This window comes from Rhinolophus sinicus, linkage group LG03, assembly GCF_036562045.2.
Source record: "Rhinolophus sinicus isolate RSC01 linkage group LG03, ASM3656204v1, whole genome shotgun sequence".
Classification (NCBI taxonomy): Eukaryota; Metazoa; Chordata; class Mammalia; order Chiroptera; family Rhinolophidae; genus Rhinolophus; species Rhinolophus sinicus.
In genome coordinates this window covers 18,809,504-18,827,195 of record NC_133753.1, presented here as the reverse complement: position 1 = coordinate 18,827,195, position 17,692 = coordinate 18,809,504, and the positions used below count along the sequence as shown (strand labels likewise).

The following is a 17,692-nucleotide window of genomic DNA, read 5'->3' as shown; positions in this document are numbered from 1 at the left end:
TAACACAAAATATATTCCATAAGTAATACAAACCTCAAAAATCTGACTCTATTATGCAATTATTTACAAACTCTGAACTAAGAGGAAAAGATTTAGCTAAACAGAAAAATTAAAAAACATGTTCTTAATTTTATCCTAAGTAATCTATTCTTTGGAGTAGAAATACTCATTTAATACAATGTTAATTATATCAATTTTTAGTTACACTTTGTTGGTGTAAATTTAGCCCTATTTCAATTCCTGTGTACCTGGAAAATACAACGATTCATTTTTAAAGCTATTAAGAATTTGTAACAGAGTTTAATAATTCAAGCTGACATCCTACCTTACTCATTTTAAAGACAAAGAATGTAACAATACCTTTTTGATAAACGGAACTTATTCTCATTAACAATGTAAAACATTTCCTTTCTAAACTGTGTAATTTTATTCAGTCACCTATGTTAACAATTTTATACACTAGTAAGCAAAGCAAGCAACATTACTTTTTTTAAATAACATCTTTAATTAAAGTTTTTGCAAAGGTAAAATATTAAACTTAAAATAGGTCTTAGTACATCAAAATACTAAGTTCTCTAATTGTATTCCAAGATGGTCTTTAAAACATAATATCCCATATATCGCAGAAGAGCAACCTTGATCTGCAATTGTACAGAATTATACAAACTTAATAAATATATTTACGCCCTTACACATAACAGTATGTACAACAGCAGTTGACAATAGTAGCTCAGAACAGCAAAAAGGATTAGTCCCTCCCCCAAATTTTAGCCCTGATGCATCCTGGACCGATTTAAGGAACCTTGACTGAAATATTTACTAACTAGTTAAATAGTAACTTAATAGTTACTAATAGTAGTTATTAACTCAATGTAGTTCTCTTAAAAGAGAAGGAAAAGTTTCTCTTATTCCTCAAAATAAACAAAAATATTAAGTTTGGTGTGTTCCTTAAACCATAAAAAATGACAAAAGATAGACTAAGGCGGGCTTAAAAGGGGAATATAAACTTCAGAATAATTTCCATAGCATAATAGATTAAAATGCAAAACTATTTAACATAAACTCATGAGGAAATATAAAGCAACTATTTTTTAACCAATGAATTCAAAATCTGAAATAGCTGATTCAGACAGATAGGTGAGACAGACATGAAAATGAAAATGTACAAAGACGGATCAGTTAAATATTACATTGCACAAAACCTCAAAAAATTTCAAGATGAAATAATCGGAAAATATAGGAATTTTCTCGAGTGGAAGAAAATGCTAAGTTAAAAAGGTAACTCCCAAGAGGAAATTATGTCTGCTTTCCTGCACAAGGTGTATTTACCTTCTGAAAACAATGGTGATATTATTGCTATAAGATAATCAAAAATTGCTCTTAGGAGATAACCCTTTTCATTCCTCCGTAAAAGCCAGAAAAAAATAAGAAAACCAAATCCTTGATTTTCACTATAGCAAAAGAAAATCTTTATACAAAAGCTGTTATATTTTTATGTTCTTGATGTCTAATACAAGACTCTATTAGAATATGCTCTTCAAGAACACATTCTAATACACACTGCTCAAATCTTGATGTATTCCTAGAATAACATCAAGGTGGCTTTGATTTTAAGAGCGGCAACAATATAAATGTGATATTATGATGACATTTAATTAACAGAAAGAAATGTGAACATTTAAAAAAATATAAAAGCCCAATATAAAGATCCCCCTCACATAACAGACATTTTACTCTAGAATCTAATTGCACACTGAAGAGTTGTTTTAGCCAAATGGGCTCTTTACAGAAATTAAATGCATTCTCAAGCATTCGTATGGTCTCATTATACAAATGACCACCAAAAAGAGTACATATACTGAAAGGCACATTTCCACACTTTATCAAGTCATTTTGTATAAATTTTCCTTAGCACTGTTGATTAACATAACTCTTTTTTATAAGTAAAAGGTGCCATCACCATCTGTGCAAATCTAAACAAATCCTCTTCTGAAACCTTCATCTATTTTCATTAATACCAAGTCTGAACTATTTTCCCTCTTTGAACAAACGTATTATTTTCATTTTAAAATTCTGAAGTGGGAATCCTTGCCTTTTCAAAGGAATGACATTTTTATGGAACCTAATGAAATGATTTGTAAAATACAATGTTAAAAACATGATTAAGAATTCAAGTACAATAAAAGATAAGCAAGTGGCATTCTTAGAGCAAGCGACCATAATAAAACTAAAACATGCTAGTTGATTAAAGAGGAACACAATGCAGTAATATATAAGAGCACTGTTTGGTATGCAATGTTGTTTGGACTGGCTTTCAGAACTTTCACAGGTAAAAGCATTTGCCAAGTGTGCTGTAATTAATAGGCAATACGTGTACACAGGTGCAAATACAAATAGTTACTTCCTGCTTCAAAATAACCCTAGTGAATCACTCTGAAGCAGTGGTTGTTCGTGTTTGAAAATAATGTTATATAAAGACAGGCCAGTATACAATTCTACTATGAATATGAATGTCTACGTAGAGGGGCCAAAACATGAGCTGAATATCATATACTAATACAAGGTTCAGTAGCACAAGAACTACTAGATAGTCAAGGGGTTGCAATCAACACTGCAGCACTGCTAAACTTTTATAGGTAGTTCAGGTCGTTGACTCTTCATCGGGTAAAATATAAACCTACTATCAACTACACTGAAGGGCAACTGAACAACCAGACTTCTGTGATGTCATCCCTCCTTTCTCTTCCCTCAGTTTCATTAATAAAAAACTAAAAACAAAAAAAACCTGTGTGCTTTCAGAGTAGTGGGGTAAACAAAAAAATCTCCCTTCCAAAAAACTAAATTAATATAGTAAAAATAAAAACCGTATTACCAGTTATGGCATCTAAATGAAATCTAACTTGCATGCTAGAAACCACCATTTACACCAAAGTTCAGAACATAAGTTAAAGGAATCAAAAGTTGGTATGTAAGGTGGGAAGCAGGAAAAAAATTAGCCTTTTTGAAGAAGTTGAAAAATTTGTGTTAAAAAAAAAAAGAAAAAAACAATATGTAATAGCTCACAGTTTTTCTTTGCAATGTACTTTAAAAGTGTTTCTATGTTACTTCTGGAAACACAAAGGCAAATAAAAGGAAGACAAAAATGGAAGACTTAAAAAAATCAATATACAAAAGTAACTTAAACACATGTGAATTTTGTCAAGATAAATCATCAAAATCATTAGCTGTAAGAACACAAAGGTGAAGACAAGTGTTCCTACAGTTCTCCCAGGCAACTAGTTCACACTGAGCACAGCAACGCCATATTGCATTTCAGAGCCCCTTATAGAACACAGAGCTATGCAGTCTTAATATACATACTAAATTTCTATTATTTTTAATATAAGTCAAATTTATATGCTTTCTTCCCCATGTGCAAACTGGAGCCCATGTCTATATTATCAATGGCCTGGATGGGCCACCAAATGAAAGAGGTAAAATACATACTTAATGCCCCCCAACCCCCAAATTGCCCCTCAAATTACAAAGTTGCATTTAAAAAAATTAGTTCAATTAAAATAATAGTTTTAAAATTCTTTACTAGTAAACACAAGAAACTTTTATAATTACTAAATTGTTTAATAAAAATCCAGGTCTTCACCACCTACCCAATGCTTCAGTCAATGCACAGAATGGTATCTGAATGTTCGTTTAGCTTAAAGACTAAACATATATATAAGCATACACTTCAGCCCAACAAGAAAAAATCTGTACTTTTCATGTGTATAGAATTTCAGTTATATGGTACTTTTGTGAAATAAAACCATTGTCCTGAGGAGCCACTTTGGGGTTTCTTTTTAAGGTGTAGGACCAAAAGAAACAATTACAATTTTTCTGTAAGGAAATTGAAGTTGCCATTTTAATTCTGCTCAACTCAGATGAGACCCAAGTTTAATGAAAATGACAACCTAATTAAAATACATATTCATTCCTGGGTCAAATTTTGTCTCCACACTGTAATGAATTACTTCCTTTAACTCTTCAATAGATGTTCCATAAAGCAGGGAAAGAGGTATGTATTACTGAGGGAGAACAGCAAGTAAAAATATTTAAGACCTATTATGAGAGCTCTAAATTGTTTCCTTATACAAGGAAATTAAAATTCAACACCATAATTCTTGCCCTTTTGTAAAAAGCCCACACGCAATTTTTACCAAATATAACCACATACAATAAGCAGTTTCATTTCAATCTATCAAAAGGGAAGTTTCTTCAGTTCATTCCAACTAGTATTTTCTGATTGAACCCAAGTTGGAGGAAGGGATATAGACAAAGCTTTACATGCTAATTACCGTGGCAGGTACCTGTATTTAAAATCGACACTTATGGTTTTCCTACACAAAACCCCAACCCCCCTCCCCGCCCCAACAACCCCAGGTGCTACAGTTCCATGGCTTGCTAGTTAGAAGTAGTGTCTATGTTGTCAAGGTCTCTTTGTTCCAGTAGCTTTGCTTCTACTGCACTTTTCTGACATGCAGAAGATAAGTTTTGGTTGTTGTATGTCCCAAGTTTCAAACTGTCCACTTTAAATTTTTTTTAAGTTTCTTTTGTTTTATTTATAAAAGAAAAGAATCAACTCTTCACCATTCTGCATCGCCAATGGCTTTGGAAAATATATAATCTCTTCCATTAAGATTCATAATACCATCCTTGAGATGAAATTTCCATTTGTTTTTACTTCTGTGTATCTAAATAAACAAATAAAAAGAAGAATGTAAGAGAGACAATCAAAAGACAGAAGAAACAAAACATCAAAAAACCCATTCACATACCAAAAAAATCCTTTGTCTTATATATTACTGCATTTGCAAATTGGTGTCTTTTTTTTTAATTGAGCTATAATTGACATGTAACATTATATTAGTTTCAGGTGTGTAACATAATGATTCAGTTTTTATATACTGACAAATGATCACCACAATAAGTCTAGTTAACATTCATCACCACACAGTTATAAGCTTTTTTTTTGTCAAGATGAGAAGTTTTAAGATCTACTCTCTTAGCAACTTTCAAATATACAACACAGTGTTAACTACTCACCATGCTGTACATTATATCCCATGACTTATTTATAACTGGAATTTTGTACCTTTTAACCACCTTCACCCATTTCACCAACCCTCTATCCCTCGTTTCTGGCAATCATCAACTCACTCTCTGTAACTATGAGTTCAGTTTGTTCGTTTTAGACTCCACATACAAATGAGATGGTATGGCATATGTCTTTCTCTCACTTACTTCACTTACCATGAGCCCTAAGGTACATCGATGTTGTAACAAATGGCAAGATTTCACTCGTTTTTATGGCTAATATTCCATATATATATATTTTATATATATACATACATGCAGACACTTAGGTTGTTTCCATGTCTTGGCTATTGTAAATAATGCTGCAATGAACATGGGATCATGCATCTTTTCAAGTTAGTGTTTTTCTTTCGAATAAGTACCCAGAAGTGAAATTGCAAGATTATACAGTACTTCTATTTTTAATTTTTTGAGGAAACTTCATACTGTATACCGTAGTGGCTATACCAATTTACATTCCCAACGACAGTGCACAAGGGTTTCTTTTTCTCCACATTCTCACCAACACTTGTTATTTCTTGTCTTTTTGATGATAGCCATTCTACAGGTAATATTAATGAGGTTAATATCTCACTGTGGATTTGATTTGTACTTCCCTGATTAGTGACGTTGAGTACCATTTTGTGTACCTATTGGCCATCTGTATGTCTTTTTTGGAAAACTGTCCATTTAGATCTTTTGCCCGTTTTTTAAACATTGTATTTTTGCTATTGAGTTATATGAGTTCTTTATATATTTTGGATATTATCCCCTTATCATATGTATGTATGTATGTATGTATGTATGTATATATATATATATATATATATATATATATATATATACACACACACATATATATACACATATATACACACACACACACACACACACACACATATATATATACACATATATATATATATATATATATATATATATATATATAATTTGCAAATATTTTCTCCCATTTAGTAGGTTGCCTTCTATTCTGTTGATTTCCTTTGCTGTGCAAAAGCTTTTTAGTTTGATTTAGTCCCACTTGATTATTTTTGCTTTTGTTGCCTTTGCTTTTGGTGTCAAATCCAAAAAGAACAGCACGAAGACTGATGTCAAAGAGCTTACCACCTGCGTGTTGTTCTAGGAATTTTTCATCCATTTTGCATTGATTTTTGTGCATGGTGTTAAGACAATGGTCCGGTTTTCCTAACACCATTTATTGAAGAAACTGTCCTTTCCTCATTGTGTATTCTTGGCTCTTCTGTCATAATACACATACATGAGTTTAGTTCTGGGTTCTCTTTTCTGTTCCATTTATCTATGTGCCTGTTTTTACGCCAATACCATACTGTTTTGATTACTATAGCTGCATAATATAGCTTGATATCAGGGGACATGATGACTCCAGCTTTTTGCCCTTCTTTCTCAAGACTGCGTTGGCCTTCACTTGTTCTTCCTTTTCTAGTTCTTTCTCGTTTCTTAAGATAGAGTTGTAATGATATAAACTTCCCTCTTAGTAAACGCTTTTGTTGCATCCCAAGAATTCTCATTTGTCTCTGTATATCTTTTGATCTCTCCTTTTAGTTCTCCTTTGACCTAGTTGTACTTTAGTAGAATGTTGTTTAATTGCCACATATTTGTGGTTTTACCCAATTTTGTTTTGCAGTTGATTTCCAATTTCACAGCACTGTGGTCGGAGAATACGCTTGGTGTGACTTCAATGTTCTTAAATTTCCTGAGGCTAGTTTTATGTCCCAAGATATGGTCTATCCTTGAGAATGTTCCATGTGCACTAGAGAAGAATGTGTAATCTGGTGTTCTGGGATGAAAGGTTCTGTAAATGTCAATTATGTCCATTTGGTCTAACGTGTCATTTAGGGCCAACATTTCCTTACTAATTTTGTTTGATCTACCCATAGTTGTCAGTGGCATCCCCTGCTATAATTCTGTTTTTGTCAGTTTCTCCCTTTAATTCTGTCAGTAGTTACTTTATATATTTTGGCACTCCCTCATTGGGTGCATATACTACCGTGTTTCTCCAAAACTAAGACCTAGCCAGACAATCAGCTCTAATGCATCTTTTGGAGCAAAAATTAATATAAGACCTGGTCTTATACTAAAATAAGACCGGGTATAATATAACAGCCAGTCTTATTTTAATATAACACTGTTTTAATATAATGTGATATAATATAATACCCAGTCTTACATTAATTTTTGCTCCAAAAGACGCATTAGAGCTGATTGTCTGGCTAGGTCTTATTTTCAGGGAAACACAATATATTAATAAGTGTTATGTCTTCTTGATGTATTATCTGTCCCCTTTATCGTTATGAAGTACCAATCTTTCTGTCTTGTTACCGATTTTATCTTGAAATCTATTTTGGCAGATATAAGTACAACTACACCCGCATTTGCTTACAGTATCATTTTCCACCCTTCCACTTTGAGTTTGTATTTGTTCTTGCAGCTGAGACATATCTCTTGAAGGCAGCATATGGTTGGGTTTGGGTTTTGCTTTTTGATCCAGTCTGCTGCTCTGTACCATTTTATTGGTGAGTTCAGTCCATTTACATTTAGGGTGATTACTGATGTATTTAGATCTCCTACAGCCGTTTTTCTCTTTTGTCTTTTGGCAAATATAACACACACACACATAAAACTACAGACCAATATCTCTGAAGAATACAAATGCAAAAATCCTACACAAAACACTAGCAAATCTAATACAACAATACATTAAAAAGATAATATATCACAATCAAGCAGGGTTAATTTCAGGAGTGCAAGGATGGTTCAACATGTGCAAAACAATAATAACAAAATAAAGGACAAAAATCCTATGGTATCAATAGATGCAGAAAAAAAAATTTTGAGAAAAACATCATCCATTTATGATTAAAACACTCAATAAAATGGGTATAAAAGGAAAGTACCTCAACACAATAAAAGCCTTATGACAAACCCTCAGATATATTCAATAGTGAAAAATCGAAAGCTCTTATTCTAAGACAAGGATACCTACTCTCACCACTGTTATTTAACACAGTACTGGAAGTCTTAGAGCAACCAGGCAAGAGAAAGAAATAAAAGGCATCCAAATTGGGAATGAAGAAGTCAAACTGTCACTTTTTTCAGACAACATGATTTTTTATACATAAAACCCTAAAGACTCCACCAAAATCTATGAGAAACAATAAATAAATACAGTCAAGTTGCAGGATACAAAATCAATGTACAAAAAATCCAATGCAGGGGCCGGCCCGGTGGCTCAGGTGGTTAGAGCTCCGTGCTCCTAACTCCGAAGGCTGCCGGTTTGATTCCCACATGGGCCAGTGGGCTCTCAACCACAAGGTTGCCCGTTCAATTCCTCGAGTCCCGCAAGGGATGGTGGGCTCTGCCCCCTGCAGCTAAGATTGAACACGGCACCTTGAGCTGAGCTGCCTCCCGGATGGCTCAGTTGTTGGTTGGAGCACAGGCTCTCAACCACAAGGTTGCCAGTTCAATTCCTCGACTCCTGCAAGGGATAGTGGGCAGTGCCCCCTGCAACTAAAATTGAACACGGCACCTTGAGCTGAGCTGCCGCTGAGCTCCCGGATGGCTCAGTTGGTTGGAGCATGCCCTCTCAACCACAAGGTTGCCGGTTCGACTCCCGCAAGGGATGGTGGGCTGTGCCTCCTGCAACTAGCAATGGTAACTGGACCTGGAGCTGAGCTGCGCCCTCCACAACTAAGACTGAAAGGACAACAACTTGAAGCTGAACAGAACCCTCCACAACTAAGATTGAAAGGACAACAACTTGACTTGGAAAAAAGTCCTGAAGTACACACTGTTCCCCAATAAAGTCCTGTTCCCCTTCCCCAATAAAATCTTAAAAAAAAAAAAAAAAAACCCAATGCATTCCTATATACTAACAATGAAATTTCAGAAAAATGGAAAAAAATTCCTTTGGCAATTGCAACAAAAAGAATAAAATACCTAGGAATAAACTTAAAGAATGTGAAGAATCTATATACTGAAAACTACAAGACATTATTGAAAAAAATTGAAAAAGACACAAAGAAATGGAAAGATATCTCATGTTCATGATTGGAAGAATCAACATAGTTAAAATGGCCATGTTACCCAAAGCAATATACAGATTTAATGCAATCTTCATCAAAATCCCAACGGCATTTTAAAAAGAAAAAAAAATCATCTGATTTGCACAGACCACAAAAGACTCCAAGGAGCCACAGCAATCCTGAGAGGAAAAGAACAAAGCCGGAGCTATCCCACTCCCTGACTTCAAGTTATACTACAAAGCAACAACAAACGAAACAGCATGGTATTCGCAAAAAAACAGACTACACAGACCAATGGAACAGAATTGAAAGTCCAGAAATAAACCCACTGAATATGAGCAAATAATTTTCGACAAAGGAACCAAAAACATACACTGGAGAAAAGAAAGCCTCTTCAATAAATGGTGCTGAGATAATTGGAAAGCCAAGTGCAAAGGAATAAAACTGAACTGCTATTTGTCACCATACATGAAAATTAACTCAAAATGAAACAAAGACCTAAATATAAGACCTAAAACGATAAAATACATGGAAGAAAACACAGGTACTAAAGTTATGGACTTTGGTCTTAGGATTTTATGCATTTGACCTCAAAGGCAAGGGAAGTAAAAGCAAAAATAAATGAAAGGGATTCTATCAAACTAAAAAACTGCACAGTAAAAGAAACCATCAACAAAACAAAGAAGCAACCAACTGAATGGCAGAAGATATTCACAAACAACGCCTCCAATAAGGCACTAATATCCAAAATATATAAAGAACTCATACAACAACAACAAAAAGGCAAACAATCAATTAAAAAAATAGGCAGAGGACTTGAACAGACACTTCTCCAAAGAAGATATACAAATGGCCAACAGGTATATGAAAAAAATGCTCAACTTCACTGGCTATTAGGGAAATGCAAATCAAAACCACAATGATACCACCTCACACCTGTTAGAATGCCTAGCATCAACAAGACAAGCAATAACAAGTGTTGGAGAGGCTGTGGAGAAACAGGAATCCTCATACACTGCTGGTGGGAATGTAAACTGGTATAGTCACTATGGAAAACAGTATGGAGATTCCTCAACAAGTTAAGAATAGAATTACCATATGACCCACCAGCAATCCCTCTTCTGGGTATAGAACCAAAAATCTGAAAACATTTTTCCGTAAAGATATACATACCCCTATGTTCACTGCAGAATTATTCACAGTGCCAAGACATGGAAACAACTGAAGTGCCCTTCGATAGATAATTGGATAAAGATGTGGTACAACGCAATGGATTATTATTCAGCCATAAGAAAAGATGAAATACTGCCCTTTGCTACAACATGGATGGATCTTGAGACTATCATGCTAAGGGAAGTAAATCACATGTAAAAAGTCAAGAACCATTACGATTTCATTCATATATGGGATATAACACTGAGCAACAAAAACTCACAGTCACAGACAACAGTATGGTGGTTACCAAAGGGAAAGGGGAATGGGGTAGGTAGCAAAGGGTAAAGGGGGTCATGTATATGGTGACGGAAGTAAATTTGACTTTGGGTAGTGAACACACAACGCAATATACAGATGATATATTATAGAATTGTATACTTGAAACCTATATAATTTTACCATACCATGTGACCACAATAAATTTAATTTAAAAATTTCTTAAATGTAGAATAAAAAAAAACATTGCTTTGGATATTCAGGTCTTTTGTGGTTTCATACAAATTTTAGTACATCTACTGTTCTAGTATATCTATGAAAAATGTCACTGGAGTTTTGATAGGGACTGCACTGAATCTGTGGATTGGTCGTATGGACATTTTAACAGTATTAATTCTTCCAATCCATGAGCACAAAATGTCTTTCCACTTATTATTTGTGTCTTCTTTCTTTCATCAAAGACTTTATAAAAGTTTTCATTGTACAGGGTCTTTCACCTTCTTGGTTAAATTTATTCCTGGGTATTTTATTCTTTTTGATGCAATGGGAAATGGGATTGTTTTTCATAATTCCTCATTTTGATAGTTTGATACCAATGTATAGAAATACAACAGATTTTTGTATATTGATTTTGTATCCCACAACTTTATTTGTTTTTTAGTTCTAACAGTTTCTTGGTGGAGTCTTTAGGGTTTTCAATATATAAGATCATGTCATCTGCAAATAGTGACAGTTTTATTTCTTCCTTTCTAATTTGGATAACTTTTATTTCTTGCCTAATTGCTCTCGGCTAGGACTTCCAATACTGTGTTAAATAAAAGTGGTAAGAGCAGACAGGCATTCTTGTCTTGTTCCTGATCTTACCAGAAAAGTTTTCAGCTTTTCACCACTGAGTATGATATTAGCTGTGGGCATATATAAGTCCTTTATTATGTTGAGGTATGTTCTCTCTATACCCACTTTGTTGAGAGTTTTTATCATAAATTACATTGAATTTTGTCAAGTGCTTTTTCTGTATCTATTGAGATGTACATTGATCTATTTGAGGACACCGAACCATCCCTTTTAACCCTAGAATAAATTCCACTTGGTCATGGTGTATGATCCTTTTGGTGTGCTGTTGAATATAGTTTTCTATCTCTATAGTCTTTATTTCTGATCTGCTCTTTATTTCTTTCCTTCTACTAACTCTGGGCTTCACTTGTTCTTCCTTTTCTAGTTTCTGGAGATGTACACTTAGGTTGTTTGAGATCTCTTTTTCTTCATGTAGGCATTTTTCTCTGTGAACTTCTCTCTTAAAACTGCTTCTGCTGCATCCTGTAAGTTTTGGTATGTTGTTTTTCCATTTTCATTTGTCTCGAGGTATTTTTTTTAATTTCTCTTTAGATTTCTTTACTGACCCACTGGTTGTTCAGTAGCATACTGTTTAATCTCCAAATATTTGTGAATTTACCAGTTTTCTTCTTGTAATTGATTTCTAGTTTTATATCATTATGGCTGGACAAATTGTTTTTTTAATAAAGTTTAATCAGACCAAAAAAAAGAAAATTCACTCACTAGATGGGGTTGTAAAAAAATAAATCTATAATTATTTTTTAAAGCTCTTAGTATTTGTGTTTATTAAAGCAGTCAATAATATTTCTCTGTAAAATGTCTTATCTCAGGTTTGCATATACACACGTCTTTTTCCACAGGAAGTTTTATACTGGCAAACATTTGAAACAGGAATACCCCTTACTGTCCCTGATGTTTCTAGATCACAGTTTTGCCTTTTCTCTCTAATTCCTTTTATGTCTATACCATTTGCTTAACCTTAGGCTTTTCTTCATTACTCTTACTTACTGACCACCAGGACACTCTCTCTCCTCAATACTGGTATCAGGTATAGCCATTCTCTTCTTCTTTCTCAAATGCAGCAAGAACTTCCACACTGCTGACCCTTTTAGTACTGCAGCCTCACAGTATTATTGTTCATACTAATATTAGTATTTTTAATCTCTAATTACTTTTTTTCTAATTCTACTTTGTCTTCAAGACACCTGGCAACTGTTTTCTAAAAGGCCACCAATAATCTTCTAGTTACCATATCAATAGCCTCTTCTCACCTGATTTATTACAATAGCCTTCTAACTGATTTCCATTCTTCATTCTCCCCTTCCTTTCAATCATCTTCTAAACATCGCTGCCAGGAGCACAATTCTAACCAATCACCTCTTCTTGACTATTTCCATTTCTAAATGACCTGGTAATAACTCACCTTCCCAAGCATATTTCCTATCTTCACATTACTTAAAAGACTATATTCCAATCAAAAGAAGTATCACCCCTTACTCCCATTTTTACAAATTCAATTCTTATTTCAAGACACACCTCAAAAACACTGTGTCCTCCACTAAGCTTTCCCTCATCTCCTCAGCTAAAAGTATTCTTTCCTATTGATCAACCCCCAAAGGCACTTCCAAAGACCTTTCTGGTATCATTTCTAAGTATATGCAAACATAGATTGATTCCTTCTACCAAAATGAAACTCCTTAAAGTTTAGTTTTCTCAAGATTTAAATATATAACACTATTTAACAAACACATCTGAAGGCACTCTATCTTCCAATCACTTACTACAGATTTCAAAACCTATGAACATCTACAGTTAAGCCAAAAACAGTTCAAATTGGGCCTGGCCCTGGGCATTCCCATTTTTGCCAAACATTTTTGGATGTTTGGTTCTTCCTCTTCTCTCATTTAAATGACCTCAAAATCAAGCAGTTCAGAATTTCATTTTCAAGAGAGGAAATTATAGCCCGGGGAAGTTCAATGACTTGACCAAGGGCATATTGCTATTAAGTGACAAAGACGATTCCTGAGTCCCGGTCCAATACACTTTTTACAAAATCAGGCTGCTTCATATAACACATAAGTGCTCACGATGTACAGGCATTTTCTAGGTCCCATTCCTAAAATTCCATGGTCTAACCACCCAGTGCAAACATTCTCCATGGCATATTCTTGGTAAATCATTGTTCAGTGTCTGCTTGAGTATGATTAAGTGTGTGCGTGCGTGTGGGGAGAGGGGGTTGTTTGCAAAAAATTACAAATTAAGTTATTCCTTTCTGGTATAGCTCTTATAAGTCTTCATACTTTACCCGTTACTGAAATCTGCTTCCTCTAAACTTCTATTTATTGAGCCTAGCTCTGCATGTGGGTCATTAAAAACAAACAAAAAATCAAACAACTCTTTATATATTTGAAAACCATGCTCATGCTCTTCCTCTAGATCACTGATTTAAACTATGTACACATTTAGCATTTATTAAATTTTTCTTACTAATTAAAACAAAAAGGAGCACAAAAAATGTTAAAACAGTAGTCAGGGCAGTCTTATATTAATTGGTCTTACAGCTCTGGTCTAAATACATTATCATGCAGATATTAAACCTAACATCTTAAGACGGATGGTTTGAACATCTAACATGTACTCCAAACTTAACATGTCCAAAACTGATCACTCTGATCTCCCAAACCTGCTCTATCTACAGCTTTTGCCATCTAACTTGATGGCATCTCCATTCTTCCTTCTGTTTTCTCATCAAAAATCTTGGAGTCATTCTTGATTCATCTTCTTTTCTATCACACATTCAGAAAAGCCAGGAATTCTTATTGACTCTTCCTTCAAAATATATCCAGGATCCAACTGCTTTTCACCATGTGCAACACTATCACACTACCCTGAGTCACAATTATCTCTCACTTGGATTACTACAATATCCTTCTAATAGTCACCTCGTTTCAACCTTTGCTTCCTCCACCACTCTGATCTCAACAAAGAAGGAAAAGTAATCCATTTAAAATTAAAATGTAACTGATACCACATTTTTCTGTCTGAGACCTTCAGTAGCTTCCCAATCCACTCAGAATAAGAGCCTATGTCCTCACAAAGTCCCACACCCTGTCTCCACTTACCTCTGACTTAATCTACTACTACTACACTACTCCTCCCACCCCACCCCCTCCAGCCACACTACTCCTCAATGCTCCTTGCTGCTCCTCACATGTAACAGGCAGGCTCTGCCACCAGATGATGACAGGGCTAACCCTTTTTAACTCTTTGTTCAACTGTCATCTTCTCAAAAGATCTAGTATGACTACCCCATTTAAAACCATAACCTGTCCCCTTTCCCACTCTGTATTTTTCCATACCAATTATGACCTTCTAATAGGCCATGTTAATTAATTAATTTATGTTTTAACATCTGTCTCCCTCGACTACAGTAAGCTTCCCAATGGCAGGGATTGTTTTGTTTTGTTCACTAGTGTGTCTCAAGATCCTAAAATAGTGCCCTGGGACATCATAGACACTCAATAAGTATTTGTTGTGTGAAACTGTTGTATGGAAAGACCTCTTTCTCTTCTTGGACACCCTAGAAAGTATTAACTACCTAAAATAAGTATATAAATTTATTTCCAGCATGAACTGTGTGGCTGCAACCTGAAAGACAATGGCATTATATAAACAGAAAAAAAGAAAGGGATGAGTAGGCAGGAAAAAGTAATTCCAGACAAGGAAAAAAAGTGCTGGCATTCTGCTGCAAGACAACTTGCAAAAAGCAAATGTAGGAAAGCTTCACGGATCAAGTAATAGTCCATATACTCAGCACTGAAGTATTACAAATGAAGGGTAAATACTTTTATTTGAATAAAATCACAAAATATAACTTGAAAAACAATTACTGGCCCTAAGCCCTTCATAAAGGAGTGTCCTGAATGCCAGGAGAAAGGCCTCTTACATTTCCTAGTGACAAACAGATTAAGTAAAATTACCTATAAATAAGGCTGAAGCCTCAATACCTGATGCCATCAGTACTTACCTATCCATACTTAAGGGAGAACTCTGCCTCATTACTAGGTTGAACTAAGATTCTGATTTAATTGGCAACAGAAACCATTATTCTTTCTATGATCACTTTTAATATTGACTCATTATTGAAATTCTAAAGTTTAGGCTTCAAAAATAAACTCCCCAAATTCAAGTTGGCTCAAACCATTTCCAACCCCATCTTAACCAGTCATAGAACACCACCATTCTTTATTGTTGACTAGAACATCAAGCCCCCAACCTCCCCAATCTCCAGAACTTAATTCTAAAAATTAAATTTCTGCAAACTTTAAAACTGTTCATCACTCAACACACTATTTAAAGCTATTTTCAATTTCTTAGTTTAAAACATTAAACATCTCTGGGAGCAAACCAAACCAATTTTAACATTTAAAATATTATGTGTACAATTTGTACCAAAGGAAAATACAACCATTCTCTTATGAAAATACTTAGAAGCACATCCTTCAGTCAAGCTAAGGTAAAAGTCCTCCCTTGCCTGATACATCTGACATCTTGTTACCATGAAATTGTGTTCTGGATAATTTGGTTGCAAGAGGTTCCCTTGAGACTTCCTGACAAAAGTTTATTGGTATCTCCTGTTTTAACCTCAGTCCTCTTCTCTTCTACATGAACGTAACAAGGAATTACATTGATTATAATGTGCCTAGTATAGGGTAGCAAGAACACTCACCCTGAAGTCACAGTGTACAGAAGTGGATACTCTCATAACTCGGAATCACTGACCTGAGTTTATTATATCATTTCCCTGGTATATAACTGGCTTGATTTTTCCTTTTCATTAGAAAATGATAAGATCTATTGTCTTGACATTTTCCCTATAGAACTGTTTGCAAAAAGCATGGTTATTTATAACATTTATTTCTATAAAAGCAACACAAATCTAAGACTTCCATCATTTGCGAAGGAAATTCATGCAGGGCACAAATTTTGTATGATCATGCTACTGCTCCAGTACCTAGATCATTGAGGCACTTAATAAATATTCATTTACTGAATGATTAGCATCTACAAACAAAACTCAACTGCTTCTTTTAGAGTTTACAGCATTTGGTAAAGACCTCTGCTGAAATTAAATTTAAATGCAACATAATTTGTGGATTTATTATAAATTTAAGGATTGTAGTCAGAAAAATTTTATTCCAAATTAAATGTCTTAATAAATAATAAAAATCTCAACAATGTCAATAACTATAACAAAAATACTTGGAAAGTAGCATCCTTTTTAGGAATTAAGAAAATGAGGAATCAAGAGCTAATTCTCTAAGAATCTAGTTTAAAAATTCCTTAATGCTACCAAAATACAGCAAAGCTAAACAATTTTTAAAATAATTGTCAGTAAAAACGTATCTGTGTGATAGTTATCAGTCCTGTTTGTTGCCGTAGTTCTCTCCTTAGCAATAAAAAAAGTTGCTGGGATTCAATTAAAGCCTTTTAGTTTAGAGGTAGTTGAGGCTAAAAAAAAGACAGGATCTTCCCACTGAGCTATTACTGATGTTAAAGGACAACTCAAAGCGCTTTGTTTACTTTGTTAGCAAGTTGAGACTTAACAATTCTCCTTAGCCTTCATTCGTACCTACTTTTCAAAAGTAAAGCTACACAAGTTAATTTCTCATCCTATTAAAATAATCTATTAAACTATAAAATGTTTTCATTCACACTGTTTATTCTGAATATAAGAGGCATCAATCAGCTTCCCAAATGTTTGAACAAGGCAGAAAGAATGGTTTACGGAAGCAATTACAATAGAAAAAATGTCAGTAATCTGATAAAATCCTTACCTTATCATATTGGCACACAACAACATTTTCTGTATCAAAGAGTTCCTGTCCTTCCTCATCACTCACATCATCTTCACTATTGAGGGGCTCCTACCAAAAAAAGGAGAGTTTATTTATTTATACTTTATGTATTACTAGAAAAAGGCCCTTCTAATATTTAATGAAAAGAAGCACAATGACCTTGATGTTCTTTGAGAACTAAGGGTCAGAGAGATGTATACACACACACACACACACAAATATACCACAGACATATTATTAATTGGCTACATTGAGTCAATGTTACTGGAATTCCATCAAGAAATTAAAGACAACAATTAAAATAGTTAAGCTATAAGTCTGAAATGATATTTATTTCCTTCATTTTTTTTCAGACTAGCACAAGAAGATCATTTTCTGAAATAACTGTTTAAGATG

General features: G+C 34.2%; 1 protein-coding gene across 2 annotated transcripts in view; it reads right to left on the bottom strand.

Moving 5' to 3' along the window:
* Positions 1-3,597: 3,597 nt before the first annotated feature.
* GTF2A1 (general transcription factor IIA subunit 1) overlaps positions 3,598-17,692 on the bottom strand; it is a 44,097-nt gene continuing 30,002 nt past the window's right edge. For both annotated transcript variants that reach the window (XM_074327090.1, XM_074327089.1), the window contains exons 8-9: positions 17,276-17,365; positions 3,598-4,727 (exon numbers count right to left, since the gene is read on the bottom strand). In XM_074327090.1, the coding sequence (XP_074183191.1) occupies positions 4,620-4,727; positions 17,276-17,365 (198 nt within the window). In that variant the 3' untranslated portion in view covers positions 3,598-4,619. The remainder of the gene's footprint in view (positions 4,728-17,275; positions 17,366-17,692) is intronic.